The sequence below is a fragment of the Chaetodon auriga genome, chromosome 10, assembly GCF_051107435.1.
Source record: "Chaetodon auriga isolate fChaAug3 chromosome 10, fChaAug3.hap1, whole genome shotgun sequence".
NCBI classification, from domain to species: domain Eukaryota; kingdom Metazoa; phylum Chordata; class Actinopteri; order Chaetodontiformes; family Chaetodontidae; genus Chaetodon; species Chaetodon auriga.
Window position 1 is genome coordinate 10,179,011 of NC_135083.1, and position 19,508 is coordinate 10,198,518.

Genomic DNA, 19,508 nt, shown 5'->3' on the forward strand with positions numbered 1-19,508 from the left:
GTGATGTGTGATTTGCATGAGCTGTCAATCATCTCCGTCTCCATCTTGACAACTAGAGAAGAGCAAAGAGCTTCCATGGCAACACTGGTCTGAAACCTCTAAAAACATTTCTAGTGTTGGTGTTTCTCACACAAAACAAACACTATATCACCTAACTACGGAGCTATGTAGGCTTCCCCACTCACGTACTAATGCCCAGTATTATCTTTGCTAACAGGATCATGCTTACTGTTTCAGATGAAGGGTGGTATGAGTAACACGCAGCTACAGAGACAGATTATCTCCTACCATTCCCAGCAACAAAGCCCTTCTTCTTCAAATCTCCTCACAGAGCCAAGTCCCACATCTTCTTTCATGCTCGCTGCCGTGCACTTGGGCTAAAGGTCTAACCATTTATCAAGAAATGAGATAACTGGGTCCATTCTAAAGCACATTTTACATACTTTTTTACCCAAGTAGCCATCCAATTAAACTGCCGGAACGGGACTTTCTAATACAAGAAAGGAAGTATGAGACGATATGAGAAAGAATAGAAAAGGAGAAAAAAATGATTTAAAACCAAGTGAAACCTGTGTAGCAGAGAAACATATGTAGATGTCAAGTCCTTGCTCTTTGCGGTCTGTACACCTTGATCTCTATACAATCTTTATTCATTAATTTCAGAAAAATTAGCACTCTGTGTACTGTAACTCATCAATACTTGATATGAAATTCATATGTGTGATGCTGGCTTTAACAGATTTCATCACGCTCATTGAGACAAAATCAGGTGCATAACTTCATCATTGCACAACGTACAGTGATAAATGTGTGACCAGACACTGATAGCATTCACGATAATTTTACAAATCACTATTGTATTCTGAGCTTTAAAGGAAAGATTATGTATTCTGATTACACATGAACTGTGGTCTAAACTGAAATGGGCTTGGTTCATGGTGTATACGTGTGTGGCTCTGGGGCTCTGAGTTACTTACTCATGGGGTCAGCAGCAGGGTTCTCACACAGCTCAGTCTTAGCCTCTCCATTGGGCCTCTCATTGGGCTTCTGGGACAGACGCGATGACATTGTGGCAGCTGTGACCACAGCCTTGAAGCTACGCTTCCTCTTCTGTACGTTCAGCTCAGGGTGGAAGATAATGATGTACACCTTGGGCATGTAGAGCATGCCCAGTGCTACTGAGGCACTGAGGTTCATGGAGATGGTCAGGGTGGTTGTCTGAATGTACAGCTGGAAAGAAGCACAGACAAGTAAAAAGTGACGTTTATACAGATTAGAGCAGCAGCAACATAATGCAAATGGTCAATTCCTTTCTGTGAGGTATGAACTCTATCAGGTGTGAACAGACCATCGAGTTAGGAGCAGCTTTTAAACGCTTATCAAGAAAAATGGCAGAACATGGCTATGATGGCTAAACATCTGTGGCCAATTACAGTGCAGTCACACTGCTGAGCGCAGTGATGAGGCAAAACCTAATAATAACCATCGCCCGATAACAAAATATGAGCATCCAGTGAAAAAGTTCATGGGCGTTGTTCTTTTTTTAAATCCTGGAGTGTAAAGACATGTCCTGACATAAGGGCCTGCATCAGTAGAGGACATGTTTGGTTTACAGACGACTATAATACAAAGCTCCCTGATAATAACTGATACTTCTATTCTTCTATCTAACATTTTTATCGGATATGTAGGTGGTCTGGATATATTCTACGTGTAGCTGTCGGGAAAGGAGCAGCCATGCGTACGATAACATAATCCAGCAGCATTTATTAAAGTCTGACCTGCAGCTACTCAGTCAAGTCAAAGGCGGTTCAAGCGTGTTAATGACAATAGCAGAGGCATCACCGTGACTTTATCAAAATGTCCTCGCAGGGCCTCCTTTCTACCGGCCTGTTCACCCGAACCCTTGACTAGATTGATAGACCACACCGTCAGGGCGAGGATCTGTCCGTGACATGTTGCCGTCACCTCTCCTTTCCCTTCATATCAAATGTTTTATCTCACCACTCAAGCATTCATCAGACCAATCCACAGCCTCTGAGCCACCTCTTCCTCCGCTAACAATTTGTGTGGCCGGGCACATTTTAATGCAAATTCCTTCTCGAGTACAATAAAAGACTTCTTCCATGGACTGAGAGCACTGCTTCTGCGGTATATGGCAGGTCTAAATTTGTTTTCCTGCAGCTCTGCACGCAGCGGAGTGCAGCGTGTGAAAGGCTCTCACTGCGTTAAGTGGTAAGATCATTCATAAGATTTCCATTCATGTGAGCCCTGGTACATTCTCTTACATGCTCCCTCCGTGACATTGCTTTTCGGACGTTACATAACACCTTTCACATTGTCAAGCTGTAATGGTGAGCTTACGTAATGCTGTGATTGAGGTTAACAGGAATTTTATATTGTGACTTCATTAAAAGGTAGTGATTTCGCTAAGATGCGGTGTAATTCAGCAAACATGCAAGGGCCTCTTGTAGCATTTAAGGGTCTTGGAGGAGAAAGAATCAGGTGAAGAGGGGTTTCAAGAGTGGATCACCAGAGTCCCCTCGCTGATCTACTGCACTTGAAAGCATCAGATGTCACTTGTATGCTGCCTTCCAGTCAGCCGCTGGTGATGCGGATGCGGGAGAGGATACAATTGTAAACACATTAGCTACAGTGTATCTGCAGAGCAGCGAAATGCTCACTGATTCAGTCAGAGGAGGAAATGTCACCATTTGCATACAGTTTTTCTTGGTAAAAAGCACGACTAATGGTAATTTATTTCATACAAGGTTTTTCATTTACATGCCAGTCATGCCTTTGTCTTCCAATCTCCACCAATAAATCACAAACCAGAGATCATCAACATGCCAATACACTCAACCTCTCCGTCCTCTGCTGTTTCTCTGTGGAGCAGCATCAGAGGCAGTTATCTGGCTGGCGCACCATGCATTAATAACTGCATGAATATCACAATGCTCTCGGTGCACTCTGTTCTGTGTCACTCGAAGCTGGGCGAGAGCGGAGACGTTGTGCTTTCTCTTGCGTCTGAGCTGTGAATTAGCAGTGTTTATGATTAGATATCGGGGTGACCGATCGGAGCTTTTGCGAGGAGTGCGCGTGGCGTCAAATATAACCGCCGGAGAATCTCAGCCTTGTGCTGTGTTTCCATGTTTGGTAGTTGTTAACCTGTCTGGTATCCATAGCAACACTACAGAGTTTGGTGCAAGCAACTAAACACGGCTGGAATAAGCTTTTAATGAGATTCTGATACCATGGACGCTGCAATGCTGACCCTATCAGAACTGATTTATTGACCATGCAGGAGAGCTGATTCGGGAGCAGGCGCACAATAAACATTAGGTGCTTACTCATACTCGTCACACACACACACACACACACACGCACACACACACGCCAAAAAAAGTGCAGATATGTAGGCTTCCACTCCCTCTAATGCAGCTACACATGCGCACAAGCGGATACACATAAACACGCCAAACCAAATCCTTTTTCTTACTGCTCCTAATCAGCGAGACAGGGTTTTTCATTGTGCCTCCCGATGAGCTTGACCCAAATTCGTAGCCCCTCTCACCCACCACTCGAATGTTTAGCTTGTCACAGAACATTCATAATTAATTCCTGTTGCTTTAACATAAATAAATACATGAAGTCATTTTCACAACTGCTTGGCAACTCTCTATTTATAGCCGCGGTAATGATTTATTAACGTCCTCATCAGGAATCGAATGCTTTCATTTGAATTTTACATCTCACTGACAAGCCAAATGCCAACATCCAGCCACAACAGACGACATGCCTTCCGTTTAGACAAAAAGCTGTCGAGGGTAATTCTCATAATTATACCCACCAGGGATATACTTTTTGCAAGAGCAATTTAGTTGGGTATGGTTGAGTACTATAAATGCACACAGCTATAAGGACTTGATTCAGGAAGTGACAAGTGGGAAGCTCTCTGCCCCATTAGAGAACGCCTTCAGTAATGGATCCAGGGGATTTGCAGTTACCTCTCAACTACCTGGACGTCTCTAGTTGTTTTGGATGGCCTACTTCCTAGCCCAGCTCATGTTATGAATAACTCTGGCTCTGTGCTGCAAAGCCCTATTCCACACTGGAGACACGGCTCTCTGTGTCGATGGTCTTCCCTTCATTTTGGCTGCACAGGAGGTCCCCATTACTGGGCTTCAAGGTTGATAGACAGAGGAGCTTGTGACACATGTTACCAGTTCTGGATGTGTTAGAGCGGATCATTAATACTTAAAACAACCTGAGGAAGTCATTTTTGATGTTTCTTCCGACGCGACACATTGTTTACGCTTGTGTCTATGATGATATGACTCATGCTTCAGTCGAGGCTCATATTTATCAAGCACCTCATAATTGGAAACTGGGCAAAAATTCGAGAGGTGGGGAATTTGGACCAAAATTTAGCTCTAGGATTAAAAGGGTATTATTTTTCTTCACTGAGAAAATGACTCCTATCTCAGCCAATATTCAGCTCCAGAGGCGTCCTAACCTATAAGGAGGAGCGCTCAGGCTGAAACAATCTGTAAGAGGAGGGACGTTTTCGTAACACTTACTGAAAAATACTGCTATTGAGTAATTTTTTTGACTGACTTTGTGCGGCTGTAGAAATCACATGCTGCTTCTGCAGAAGCCGCTGTCCTCACTTTACACTGCAACAGTGACGACTGTGTCAGAATAAATCAGAGTTTGATCTGATTATCTTCATGAGGTGAAATCACTGGCACAGGGTTCCTTAGTAAGAGTGCAATAAAACTTGTATTTCAGCACGAGTACATCCTCCTCAACTGCTTAATTCTCATGTAGGATATCTCCACGTAATCACCACATCTTATATCTTATTTGTTATTTATTCAGTTCAGTTCAGTTCATATCATTGCAGTGGTTTTACCGAAGACTGGGTGACATTACTGAAACACATTTCCTCCCACCTATAGGGGACATGAAGTAGAAGATGTCATGTTCTCCGTGGAGAGGCGTGCCACAGCCCACACTGGGTTTCCAACATTATTACTGTGTGTGCATCACTGAACAATGCATTCAAAATGTGGCATGTTTTGTAAACCGATGTGCTTGGATGGTGCTGATATGATAATTTCACGCAGCTGACTAAAATTAACAGCTATTCCAATTTGCATACATTTTTTAAGCCAGACAAGTGGTTTGCCAGTGTTTGCATGAAGTCTATGTGAATGGCTCATTGGTAAATATCATTATAAGACTGAAGTTTTTATCAATTTTGGCACCATATTTTTTTTGCATATATTACTTTGGCAAGTATTTACTAAAGTTGTTTGACTATAATAATTCTAAAAAGTGTTGTTTTTTTTTTTGTATTTAGTCTGTTACTCCAAATCACAGCTGACAGAAAAAGTACAATACCTCATCATCATAATCTCTACTTTGTGGCTCTGAGCGTTGTAAAACAGCGACGTCTGTCCTGCATTATAAATAAATACAGGCCCCAGCGATGGTATTCTCTTCATCGTGAGGGATGTTCAACATCTATTTTCAAAATAAAAACTACAATCTTTCCTTCCTTCCACTACTCGTGACCAGTTTTAGCCTTTTGCCTGCAGCATGCTTCTGGTGCAATCCATTGAAGGTTTCAAGCACGAAACAACTGATAAGCAGGGGAATTTCACACATTACTTTCAAAAGAGCTTGAAAATAAGTGTCAAGTTCAACTCCTGTCAAGGGCGGTTGTTTACAGTGAGACAGGAGGATCAGAAGTTGCAATTTTAATTTTACCTGGAATGAAAAAGTATAGCATAGTTAGTCATTGCTAATGATACTTGGCAGCACTGTCTCTCCTCAAGAGGGTTTGTGGGTACAGGAGACATCTTACAAGAGCCTAAGTGGTTTCCAGACATGCATCGAGGTATGCAAGTTTTCCTGACATGAATTTCTCTTTCAGCGTGACTGAATCTTGTGGGTGTTTCACTCGACGGCCTGTGTGCCTCAAGGAAATTGTTTCATTATACCTTCATCCAACTCTTCTGAACAGAAAGAGTTTCGTGGTCAAAGACGTTACAGAATAAGAGAGTTCTGGTGTTCAGTGACAGCGTCCCTTAAATTTGTTTGCTAGCGCCTTTTTTCAAAAAGTATTTATAAAAAAAACAGTTTCGTGACTTAATGGACACTGATTTCCACATTTCTATTTTTGAAGAGTGACTTGCAGGCTTGGAGTTTGCTTCAAAAACCAGCTGATCTTCAGGCCTGAAGACAGCTGTATAAATGGATTGTATTTATATAGCGCTTCTCTAGTCTGATGACCACTCAAAGTGCGTTTTCAACACAAGTCATTCGCACACAAACACACCTGCTCATTATGAGTGTTATCCATTCGCACACACTCACACATTGATGGCACAGCATTGGTAGCAATTTAGGATTCAGTACCTTGCCCATATACACGGCCGAGGGATCGAACCGCCGACCTTCTGATAAGTGGATGCCTGCTCTACCTCCTGAGCCACAGCAACCCCCTATTAGGACGCTGGTGACTCTCACCGCACTTAACTTGACAGTACTGAGTAGTTGACTGAGCACATGCAGGTGCACAGGAGGCGGGGGGGATGCTCTGTGATCTTTTGTTACCATTTTCGCATGACTTCCCTCAACATGAGTCTGCATGGGCAAAACGGGGGGGGGAGTCACAGGTGCGGAAAATAAGGGCGCATCTGAATGGTGTTTGGTTAAAGAAATTCCACTCATTTCAGTCACAACTTCTGCTAACAACAAAACAACATAAGGTCAAACAGCCATCTGAATTGTTTTGGATTATCGCTGTCAGCTGGCATCATATCATCTCTGTGTTTTCATAAGTCTTTTGATACAGGACAACCTGGGGTGAGGGAGATTACTCAAATCTGTGTGGGTGTTTGGCCACATCTGCACTTAAAAACACAACAGGGTAAGGTGCTTATGAAGTGAGTATACAGTTAGATGCATCATAGTGGGTCACATTTAGCCTCCCACAGTCCATTCACATGCAGATCCACTCACATTATTTTTGTATTTTGAACCAACATTTTTAGTGAAGTATTCATGAAGGGATCGTATGAGCCAGTAAATTCAGTTTTGGCACAAACAGTTGAGCTGAATGTGTGTTTATCCTGAAAACTTAAATAAGCTGAAATGATGCATAAGATGGCCTCACTTCACTTTGACAGTGCAAAAGCATGTTATCAAGACATGCAAAGGCACTTCTCACTAGCTGTGGCTAGGAAGTAAGCGCTAATGCTCCCTCATAGGCCATTTCACCAGGATGCTGCGGCCTGAGTGGGAGGTGAGTGTAAGGCAGGAGCTGGTGTGAAGAAAGAGTTAACTGCATAAAGGGGAAAGATAAACACATTACTGCCTCGCTAGTCGCCGCGAGTAGCATAATGAACTCCTAATCGCTGCTGAGGGTGTAATTCATCTATGAAATCAGCAGCAAATTGAGATGAGGAAAATCAGTTTCTGATCCATCTCATGCCGTAGCTTAGCAGGAAGGATATTGAACGGCGTGCCTCTCAAAAGGTTAGGAGTAACACTTTCCTGTCAGCATTGATATTCTGTCAGTGGAAAACTTCCCCTCCGCTCCGTCTTGTACACACGGCCTGCCAAGCAGCATGTGCAGCCCGTGATTCCAGCAGATGAATGCATCTGTATTCAGCCCAGTGCTGGCCAGATAAGCAATGACTAGCACATCAGGTCAAAATGTCAGATTCTCAATCAACTCCAAAAGCACCCAGTGTCAAATGCTTTGTTGAGTAGAGCGTTGCTGTCAAGAGATGGAATGTGTCGAATCAAACTTCTATTTACCCCCCATTTCTCCCTGTCTTCCTCCTCCTCTGGTTCCTCATCCTCATCTTCCTCCTCCACCCGCTTGTCTCCAAGGCATAATAGTATATGTTCATATGCCAAGCATGAGAGCTAAGATAATGGCATCTGGAGCTGCCGGCACCCCCATCCGTATCACTCCTCAGGCATTTCAGGCATTCTGGTGCTTAACATCAACCCTTCCTCCGCCTTTGATATGCCTATTTCTGTCTGTGGTGGACCTAGTGTGGGTTTCCATGCACATCGGAGCCATGTGAATACGAAATCAAAAGAAAATGAACCTATAACTTATACAGCCACTAAATGTGTGTGCCTTTGTGTGTGTGTGTCTGTGCTGTTTGTGTTTTCATTTTGGGTTTGCTCAAATATGCATGTGCGCATGTGTTTGGACAAGATAAAAACAGGGCCGAAGGAATGAAAGGGAAATTTGTGAGAGGAGGGAGAGAGACAGACAAAGAGAAGGGTGGTGACAGGGAGAGAGAGAGAGAGAGAAAGCAAAAGAGAAAGAAATGACTCACCTTCTCTGCCGACTGGGCTGTGCCAAAGAAAATCGGGATGAAGGCCAGCCAGACTATGCAAGTGGTGTACATAGTGAAGCCAATGGGCTTGGCTTCATTGAAGTCTTCTGGTACATCCCTTGTCTTGATGGCGTAGATGGTGCAGGTCACCATCAAAAGGATGCTGTAGCCCAGCGAGCAGATTATCTGCAGGTCTGTGATGTCGCACTTCAGCACGCCACGGGCCAGCATGGGGTTGATGGTTTTCTGCTCGTCGTAGTCGACGATGGTGTTTGGAGGGTCCACGGCGAACCACACCAGCACGCCCAGCAGCTGCACGCAGATCAGACTGGAAGTGATGGCGATCTGGGAGGTGGGGCTGATGAAGCGCGGGGCCGTGACCGTCTGCTTGCCCTGCTCGAAGATTCGATAGATGCGGTTGGTCTTGGTGAGCAGTGCGGCGTAGCTGATGCACATGCCAAGGCCCAGGAAGATCCTCCTGAAGGCGCACACAGCTACGTCAGGCTTGGCAATCATGAGGAAGGTGATTATGTAACACAGAAAGATGCCAGTTAGCAGCACGTAGCTCAGCTCTCGGCCCGACGCCCGCACGATAGGTGTGTCGTTGTAGCGTACGAAGGTCGCCATAACAAAGATGGTGGCGATGATACCGAGCATTGCCAGGAAGACGGGGATGATTGCCCAAGGGGAGTGCCACTCCAGCTTGACAATGGGGATTGGCTGGCAGGCGGTCCTGTTGGGGTTGGGCCTCATGTTGTAGGCACACAGTCTGCAGGAGGTCTCGTCGTACTGGTACTGGTAGCCATCACATAGCTCACAGTGCCAGCAGCACGGCATGCCCTTTACCCTCTTCTTCCTCTCTCCTGTTCTGCAGGGCAGACTGCACACAGAGATAGGCACCTCCTGCTCCCCATCTGGCCACTGAAGCTCCTCCAGCTGGGAGAGAGATGACACACAGCACAGCAGGAAAGGGTTAGCAACGGACTGATAGGCACCACTGAATATGAGAAATGATGAATATGTTCCAACACAACTTACTAACTGGCCACCAGTTACTAAAGTATGCTTCCCATGAAGTTGCACTCTTTGCAAAAACAAAGCGCAACGCAATCTTTGCCGCTGAAGAGATTTAAACGCAGTCGAGGAAACGATTAACCTAATACAGTACAACATCTTTCTTGCCAATTTCTTCCAGGGATTGCCTTTTCTAATACTTGAAAGTAATTGAAATCACCATGGCAACAGAGCTTACCTTTGTTCAGTGAAATAAAAATAAAGAAATGTGAAATGCAAAAGACATTATGTTTTAATACAGGAGCCAGTGAGGTATGAAATATGTGATGATAAGAATGGAGAATGGAATGTGGGATTGCAAAGTGCCTCTTTTAGACTTTGCAGAGCTATTTCTATTTATGATCTTGTCATCAGAGTGAAAGTGCAGTACACAGACACACTGAAGAACTATCGAAACTGCAATCCAGAAAGGCCTGAAGGTGTTCCATGATTTAAGATCAAACTACACTCTCAACATACAAGTCAGCCTTTAAAAGGCCACGAAGAAATGGAATATTTTAGGGCTCTTACATATTTTGTTAGGGTGTTAAAAAAGCTATGATAATACGCCGAGCTGCTCTTTTGATTTATTATGGAAGTGTACTGATCCATGGCTTTGAAGGCACCACAAGATTAAAGATCCTACAACATGGTTTAGGCAGTTTCACAGAAACATACTGTCTCAGCCAAATAACCAAAATAAATCACTGGAGTGCAACAAACAAAAAGAAACTACACATTCTGCTTGTATGATTATTAAACTGATTTTATTGTCTTCTAAAACTGCTCGGATGTGACAGATTTAAATGGTGCTTTGAGACAATGAGTCTATAACAACCTACATTAAACTCAGAATGACATAGTGTAAAGCTATGTTGGATGAACAGGGATTAATTTTAGTAATATTTTTTTAGTGTGCATTTTGCCTTGATGTGAAGTTAATTCATGACTTAAAGGTACCCTTTGGAGTTTCTGACATCTAGTAGCGCCTTGAGAGCAGTGTCTTATGTGCATCCCTGTTCTGTTTGTCTTGTGCATGTTCACAAGGACATGCACGCACACACGTGACGCAATTCACAGACCTGCTAACGGCTTCACACTGTTCCACTGATCTACAGGTGGCAGTAACGTGCCAAGAAACACAGCGATGATGCAGCAGGGAGGGCAGGGAAGAAGACTGCAAGCTAGAAAACACTGATGTAAGCCATGCAAGATTTAACAGACTTAAATATTTAAAAATTAGCTTTGCAAATGAGGAAGGGAATATCGTCAACACACGTTAGTCCACAAAGACACACATGATGCCTTTGAGTGAGTGATACTCAGGGTTTGTGTGTGCAAGAAATTCATTTTTAAAGGAATATTCTGACTGTTTGAGAAATACATTTCCACCTTTTCTTGGATAAAGTTAGATTAGAGGATTGATGCTACTTTCGTGTCTGTCTGTTAAATATGAAGCTACAGTCAGCAGCTGGTTAGCTTAGCTTAGCATCAAGCCTGGAAGCAGGAGGGAACAGTCAGCCTGGCTCTGTCCCAGAGAAACAAAACCTGTCTAGCAGGGCTTCTAAAACTCACTAATTGGTGTGTTATATCTTGTTTCTTTCATCCATACACAAACCGACCACTGGCTGTCTGCCAGTGTCACTGCTTGGCTCCAAGAAATAGTCTGACGCATTAAAAACCACAACTTCTCCTTTTTACACTTTTTGTATGATTAAATAAATATAACATGCTAATTATTGAGCTTTACAGGTGCAGGGAGGTGGGTTTTTTAAGCTAAGTTAACCCTTTTCTTGCTTCATATTTAGTGCACAGACATGACAGTGGTGTCAATCTTCTAATCGAACCCCCTGAAATAACGTGAATAAATGTAATATAAATATTCCAGTTTTTCTTCACTGCTCATTTCAAGACATAGAAATCCTCAAAAATGAACCACTGTTTCTCCACTTGTAGCTGTACGCTCACATCACTCTTGAGCATAAATATCAGCAGATAAAAAATTCCACCCGTGTGACGACCCCTCCCATCTGTTTGTCCTTGTGTGTTTTCCCTGCGCCTGTGTAGGAGGCAGCCAGAGTGGCAGAGGTGTGTCACAGTAGAAAGCAGTTTGGAGGTCAGTGACAATGTTACAGCAGTTAATTCTTTTACATCAGTCTGTCTTTCAAATTCAATAACTGAACGATGTGCATTTTGAGTTTTACGCGCCAACATCTGGAACTTCAATGTGCACTGTGGTGTGGAAGATGTACACCGGAAAAGAGGCCAAAATTAGCATGTCCAGCTGAGTTTCCATCACTGCTGATTGGAGCTTGAGCCGATAAATACCTGTGACCCAAGAGGGAATGTCGGTTGTACCCTTTACCCTCTGAAGACAAAAGCCAGGTGTTAGTGGGTGTTAGTGGGTTTTTGCAGTTTAACTTTACACCTCACACTTTGCCTACACTACACTTGCCCACACACACTCACTACACCACTGATGATAGTGATTTAAACATGTTTCCTTTATTTTTGTGTATGATTCAATATTACTGAAATGACTTTTCCTTTAATCTGTAATTTTCTGTGTGGTTTCCTTTGTTTTCTCTGGAATTTGAGCTGGTTCATGACAACCAGGTACAAATATCATCACATACTACATGAGTGCAGTAAGGGATAAGGATGTTTGCTTCCTCCAAATATGGCAACTGCCAATTATTGCAGATGGAGAGCTGCACCTTTGCAACACGCGCACACACACACACACACACACACACACACACACACACACACACACACACCTGTATATGTGCTGTGTGTACCTGTATGACAAATGTGTTGTTTCTGTGGTGTCTAGATAGATTATCATCTGCCATTTATCTGGGGGCATGAAGGTGCCATTTGTTATTTGGACAATGAATGGTGCTCTCTGGAAAACCTCCCGATTACACACAGTGTGGAAACGGTAATGAGACCAACAGCTCTGTTGCCATGGAGACCAGAAGCAAGATTTTTGACACCATGGACTCATACAGCTGCCATACTTTGCATTTTGCTTTTTTGCTTTGGTTGTTAATTTTACAGTTAATTTGAGCGTCTGTGAGCTGGAACAGCATTACATTGCACTACTTTATCAATGATTGCAAAGTGCATTGGGATACGCATTCCAGGTTAACCTTTAAATTAAACTACTCTTTATTTGTTACTGAACAAATAGCTATGGCATTGGAATATAATTGCACTGTAACGGCATTTGGTTTGTAATCACACTAAAACAGAATGTAGCACAAATCACCAGCAACAGACGTTGTTCCACCTGTGCTATCAAATCCATTGGGTTGAGTTTAATTCTTGCGATCCAGGGAGCCATTATGCAAATGTCTCATCTGTATGTAAATATCATGTTTTCTTTTTTTTTTTTTTTGTAATCTGAGTCACATAGAAATACCTAGAAATTCCAGCTCAGGTTTCATCATTTCATGCAGCATGGGCAATTTCCAACCGCGTTTGCCTTGAAATAAAATCAGTTTCTTTATTGTCCACATGAATCACAGAAGCCCATTCTTGTGTTGTGACAGTGAGATCTATTGCGGTGGCTACAAACCAACACCCTGCACTTAAAAAACCAGCATGGCAGCTGTCCCCAGCCCTACAACCACCACTGATATCAGACAGTATTTTTTGTAGGTGAATGAAAGTTCCTTTCAAGCTCGCATGAAATGAAAAAGTCCTTATGCTCCCATGGGTTCCAATATCTTCTAGATATTCCAAAACACGTCATATAAATTACATATTTTCCAATTAAAATCCTTCAGTTTTCCTGGAAAGTACCCAGCGCTTTCATGCGATTTATCTTGCACTCTCGGGTGTACCTTAAATTACGTCTGACAAAATGTGATCACAGATTTAGAGTTTCATCATGTACAGTAAAGCCTGCAAGAAATCACCAAGAGTAACATGGGAGGTGTGTGTATAGGTGTCAGTTTCCTACAACATCAACTTCTACCGCAGCTCTCTGCTGCCAAATGCTGAACATATATGGTCTGACACCTGGGTTAAAAACATGCTCTTCTTCTTCCTCCCACTCTCCTTCACCGTCAGCCCTCCAACCTATTCAGTGGGAGAAGCGTGATCTCCAACAACGGAGTCACATTGTTGTCTGTTTTCTTTCTACCTTCTTATTTTCTTTTTTGCATTGAATACTTATATTTCAGTCCTTCACCTAACATCCCACTGCAGGTGGAAACTTAACAACCTCTTTTTGACAGCATACAAAATGTGACAGATTAAAATTACTGCATTTTATCGCCCTTTGCACACTAATTTTAAAATCCTCGGTCGGTTTAATTGCACTACATTGCCGCTGGGACATTTGATAACCTTTGATAAATTCATGTTTCAATTACGAATATAAACATTTGTCTTATTAAATAAAGTCCAAAAGCAATTTTCCCAAGGACTTATATTTGAGGGCAACATATCAAATGAAATGTGTGAGATTAAACATGTTTCTCTGCTCAACATTGGAGGAAAATATTACGCCTGAACAATTTACCTTCCTTTTTCTGACTAAACTGTACAAACAGATTTAATTTTTGCACCTAAAAAACATGAATTAGACTGAAAATAAAATAAACCTGCACCTGAGCTCTCTCCATATACAACATGCAAATAATCTGAAGTCTGTTGTCACGTAAGAGATTTCAACTGTGGAAAACACAGGATGTTATCATGCTTATAAATCCTAGAGCTTAGACATCCTTTTTTAGTTACAAGCATTTAAACAACATTTGGCATTGTGTGTGTTTCTTCTGCACATCAGTAAATCGTCGTACCTTGAGCTGAAGAGTCTCCACCCACTGTCCTACCACCTTATACTCTGGGATGGAGGAGTTGGTCATCTGGAACTGGAACAGGTCATAGCGTCCTGGAGCATCGCCGTTCTTGTTAAACACAACAGAGGTGCCAGCACTGCCTGTACAGGGCAAGACCATCAGAACAGAAAAGTGGTAGATGCTGGTGTGACAAGGTACAGCATCTCTTCTAACAAGAGAAAAACATGAACTCCTGACCCCCTGCCTCTTGCTGTGCGGTGGCCTACATGGACCACACAAAGGACCACAGTGTGTCTGAGTGTATATTCCTCCCACTTAAAACCTCAAAACACAATGACCTATATCTTGAACCTCTATGACAATCAAGGCTGGGAAGCAAGCTCCCTACTGACCAACATAGCACTTCTACACCTGCTTCCTATGCATATGCAGCTGCACATCGGCCGCTGGAGGAATATATTTTCACATGCAAAACATGGTTAGATACGTGGACTCTCAGCTGTGCATTTAATATCAGAAATTCTCTGTTATTTAAAATGCACACACACCTCCTCACTAATGCATTTCCCTCACACAGTGGACACCAACAGGAGATATAGGGAGGAGACACAGGTCAGCCAAAGCATCATACAGTCCCCATCTGCTCTCAGTGTGCAGCAGCCTGTCTCAAGCAGAGCCCTGAAGATTTCACTAATTAGCTCAGAGAGGACTGCGGACACCTGAAACATTATGTATGAGAAAAGAGTTGTTTAAATCGGTATTTGTGAGTTCTCCGGCCTGACAGTTGTGTCTAAACTCGTATAAGTTACGGATGTGTGCTCAATTATACGAGCCTCGTGACTGAGTGTGCCAGGCAGTGTGTTAAGGCAGTTGTCAGTCAACATCAGATCTCCCTCGCAGCGGTGAATGTTGAATGGCATTAATGGGAAAAACGGTTGTACTTCATTTTATACAGGAGGTCTGCATTGTTGATGAGGTCATATTTAACATCCCACAATGCTGAGGGAGAATGAAAACCTGCTGCATTTTACACGTCTATTCACCTTGGCACTGCTTACAGTAGCTCGTAAGCACAAGTGGAGATACCATTTTTGAAATGGGACGGGGGGAGTCTGGTGACACTTGGCATGGGAATTAAGTACTTTAATAGCTCTGGCTATAAAAAGTGTAGAGAAAGGACCGGGAGCATATGTCCAAAACACTTTTGGGAACATGTTGTCTTTTGTATCTAGAACAGAGCTTGTGGCTTTTGGACGGAAGGCCACTGCTCCCTTTCCTTAGTTTTCAGCCAGAAGGGAATTTCATGTCCCTCCAGTTTTTTTTTTTCCAAGGACATTTGTCATTGAACATTCTACAAAAGTTTCAGGCCAAAAGACTCTTGTAAAACAAGAAAGACAGAGGGAGCAAGAGAAAAAGGCCATTTCAGACGACAGACTAGGGGGCCATTTTAATAAAATACTGTGGACAAGCACCCAAATTTCCCTTTTTGACTTTGTGACACCGTTGTGCATTACAAATGTCAGCTTGTAAGACTTTAAGTGGCCATTTTCAGGTTGATGCAGAGCCACAAATCCCTCACTATCTGCTGTTATGCAAATCAATAGCACATATATTCCACATTAACAATACAGAAATGGCACCACTGGAGTCATTTGACCCATCGTTCTGCTCCGTGTAAAAGCAGAGCACTAATTCATAGGTATCCATGTGTGTCGGCACAGAAAATGAAGCAGGACGGGTGCTCAGGATGAATCCAAGTGGGCTTGTGAAGCCCATAGTGAATACTGTCTCAATATGAAGACCAAACTAAATCTCGGTGGGTGGCAGTCATCGTCCTGTCACTTCAGCTTCCACCAAACAGACAGTAGACTTGTTGACACAGTGTATAAAGATGTTGACAAGGTATTGACTCCTGTGAGCAGAAGCTGTGACAGAGTTGCCATTCTTACCCCACGCCCCAGCAAAAACATACACAAATAAACAAACACACAGAGTCATTCAGCAAAGTGACATGAGTGATTGGGCACTTGGCGCTCTTCAGCTCTAGAGCAAATAATTAAGTGGTGTTTCTGCGTGTGCAGATAAAAAGGCATTAGAAATTCCTTTGTATTTCCTATTGCCTGATATTTTCAAGGGAACAAAATGGTATGTGTAGACTCCTTAGTGTGAGCGCTGTCTAAGATGAAAGATTTATGCATTTGCATGTGGCTCTGAACTAAGACATGACAAAAGGGCACTGCTGCTGTGCCGTGCCGAGCAGTGTGGGTGGACTGGGGATCCACTGCTGTGTTTCTCTCGCATCATTATTCTCTCCCTTTTTTTTTTTCTGCCTCTCACTCTTCAGCTCTGTGACTCCGGCGCAGTGGGGAGATCAACAAAGGAGGCTTACACTCCTTCACTCTCAAACATACATTAGCAGTGTCACAATACACAGGATAATGTGTGTGGCTTCAGTCTAAATGCAGTAAGGGCTAGTGAGATATGCCTGTGCCGCAACACAGCAACCTTTGGATGACAGGAAAAAGGTTTGAGAATACAAGAGAAAGGCAAGAGGCGATAGGGAAGATAGGGATCTTATGTTTGGCTCAGGTGAAATCATTCTTTGTCCGTGCCACAATGAGGTAAATGTTTTCTGGAAGCTGAAAATCCAGAGAAGTCAGCTCAAGCCCAGATGGTTATTGAGATTGGACAGCAGTTTCTCAATCCCATGCATGAATCTGCACTTGGTTAAGGTCTCCCTGAAATCTTAGCACCGCTCAAGCAGTTGCATATATTCTGTTTCTTTCGTTCCACCTTAAAATCGGAGAGCTTCCCGCCTGCTGGAACTCTGCACTGCTGCCATAGCGACAGTGTTGGAGAAAGGCAGTCAGCTCTTTGGCCTTTAGATCGCCGACAGAAGTTTGCTTTCACAAGTTTTTTTTTTCTTTTTATATAAGTGACCGTGAAGAGTTCTGGGGCCTGTTCAGCATGATCAATGTGCTCCTCACACTGATCAGCAAAATACAAAAAATGCATAGGAACAAACCTTTAATGGTTCAGCATCGTTTTAGAGCATGGCATCGCCTGTTTAAGAATCATTCTGGTGATATTCTATGTTTTTCTTGACAGTGAATCACAAGAAAAGAACAAAACTAGCAATTAATTGATCATACTAAGTACTGTCTGTGTAGCCAAAGCCTGATAACCTCTCATCATTGTGGTTATCTTCATCATGATTACCGCAGGCACTGTTTATTTTCGGATGATCCCACATACAGCGTCCTGCTGCGCAAATATTCACTAATGCATCAAATGTGTATTAATCCGCTGCTGAAAAGCTCTTAACATCTCCAGGACATATTTATTAGCAGTGTGTCACTACCACCAGTACACACTGTGCAGTGCATTGAGAGGGGACCCCTATTAGCTGTTTCACCACCGAAAGGCATGCTGGGTACAGCTCGCTCTCCATCGCTGGCTTCAGTACAGATAAAGAGAAAGAAAGAGGGGAGATGTTACATTGTAGCAAAGCCTGTTTTAATTCACTAAACTCAAACATTTTAAGCATCAGAGACATCACTTTTGGAATGTACACTTTTGTTCCAGAAAATAGCCTGATCCCAAATTGGTAAATATTGTCGTCCCAAATAGCTAGCTGTTGGTAATGACAGCAGCCAGTTGATTATCTTACTTTCATTATTACATTTAACACTATTTTTGCTTGAAATGCCCATTCCTAATTGTGTCCTGGGCATCTCCATTCAAAAGCCCGGAGTGGTTCTCATGAAAGCTGCTAGCAGCAATAGTTGAGGCCAAACAATCGGCCGGTTCCAAACAGGCGCGTTTTGAACAGCTGCTGCACTGCTACTTAAGAAAATGACAGTGAGCTGGATCCAGCTCTAAAAGTGGGCCAGCTTCGTATGAAGATTAATATGATCTCTTACTTTAAACCGCTGGATCTTATCTAGAACATTTCGTGACGACACAATTTAGTTCAGAGGAGCCTCTAATGATCACTGGCTGACATACATGCCTGCACATTTGAAATGACAAAGGTTCCTCTTGTCTTAAACTCATCTCCCATTTGGCTATCCCCCTCCACTCACTTCTGAATTTCAGAGCAGTTGTCATTAATAGCTATTGCCATTAATTGTTAAGCATATTCATCACTTTCTTTCACATTGCTTTCTGTACAGGGCTGAATAATGTAGAGGTTAAAGTACTGGCACACCCATAATAGATCATACTGGCATTAAATATTTCACAGATCCACAAAATGTTGTGGTGCTTTGAGCTAAGAATGAACCAGAACTTGAATTTAAATTCTAGCTGGCCCACAAGCATATGATGCCTGAAGCAGAGGAGGTGGTATTTATAACCTCTTTACCTACTTTTCATAGTCTGAAACTGAGATCACTCTGACTCTTACGTTCACAAATTAGTTTTTCTCTAACATCGACCCGTGCAGAGTTTGTGTGGATACAGCAGCTTTGATCAAAATATTTGAGTAGTAGTAGGAATAGTTTGAAATTTTAAGAAATACACTTATTTACTTTCTGGCAGAGTTGTGTGATTGATGCCCCAGAGACAGTCTGTATCACCTGTTCTTCTGATGTTTGATGAGCTCATATCAAGCCTGTCAGGGTCAGCTACATTTTGAGCTTATTGCCAACACTGATGTGATGTGATTGGCTTAATAAAATGTGCATATTTAGGGCAATCTGATTTGGGTCTGCAAGTTTAAAGAAATTGTTCTATATTTTGGGAAATATGCTTATTTTCTTTTTTGCTGAGAGTTAGATGCAAAATTGATGCCACTCCCACAGCTGTAGAGTCAAAATGCGGCTGGCGCCAGGAGACAGTTAGCTTAGCATAAAGACTGTTAGCAGTCTGAATTGTAAAACTTACAATTCAACATTTTTTTAGAGGATTATGTCGCCGAACTTTGTTTGTTCTATGGATCAAACAAACAAGATATAGCGTGTTTCACCGTTTTCAGTTTTTATGCTAAGCTAAGCTAACCAGCGGCTGGCTGTAGATATACAGCTTGAAGAGTGGGATCCATCTTCCTGTCTAACTCTCAGCAAGACAATGAGTAAATATTTCGCAGAATGTTGAACTCATTTGTAAGTATCTTCTTTTATTCTCATATGTAGCTCTAATCTCCAGGTAAACTATTAATTTACAATACATCTTGAGATGTGCATTTTACTTGCTTACTACAGCCTGCATAGTGAAAAATGTCCTCCAAAACTCTGCCTAAAGTAACTAATTTTACTTTTTCACACATTCT

At 42.6% G+C, this 19,508-nt stretch overlaps 1 protein-coding gene across 1 annotated transcript in view; it reads right to left on the reverse strand.

Moving 5' to 3' along the window:
* LOC143327591 (metabotropic glutamate receptor 7-like) overlaps window positions 1-19,508 on the reverse strand; it is a 62,943-nt gene that overhangs the window by 4,326 nt on the left and 39,109 nt on the right. The window contains exons 7-9 of the mRNA XM_076742031.1: window positions 14,237-14,376; window positions 8,370-9,305; window positions 978-1,230 (exon numbers count right to left, since the gene is read on the reverse strand). Coding sequence (XP_076598146.1) covers window positions 978-1,230; window positions 8,370-9,305; window positions 14,237-14,376 — 1,329 coding nt within the window. The remainder of the gene's footprint in view (window positions 1-977; window positions 1,231-8,369; window positions 9,306-14,236; window positions 14,377-19,508) is intronic.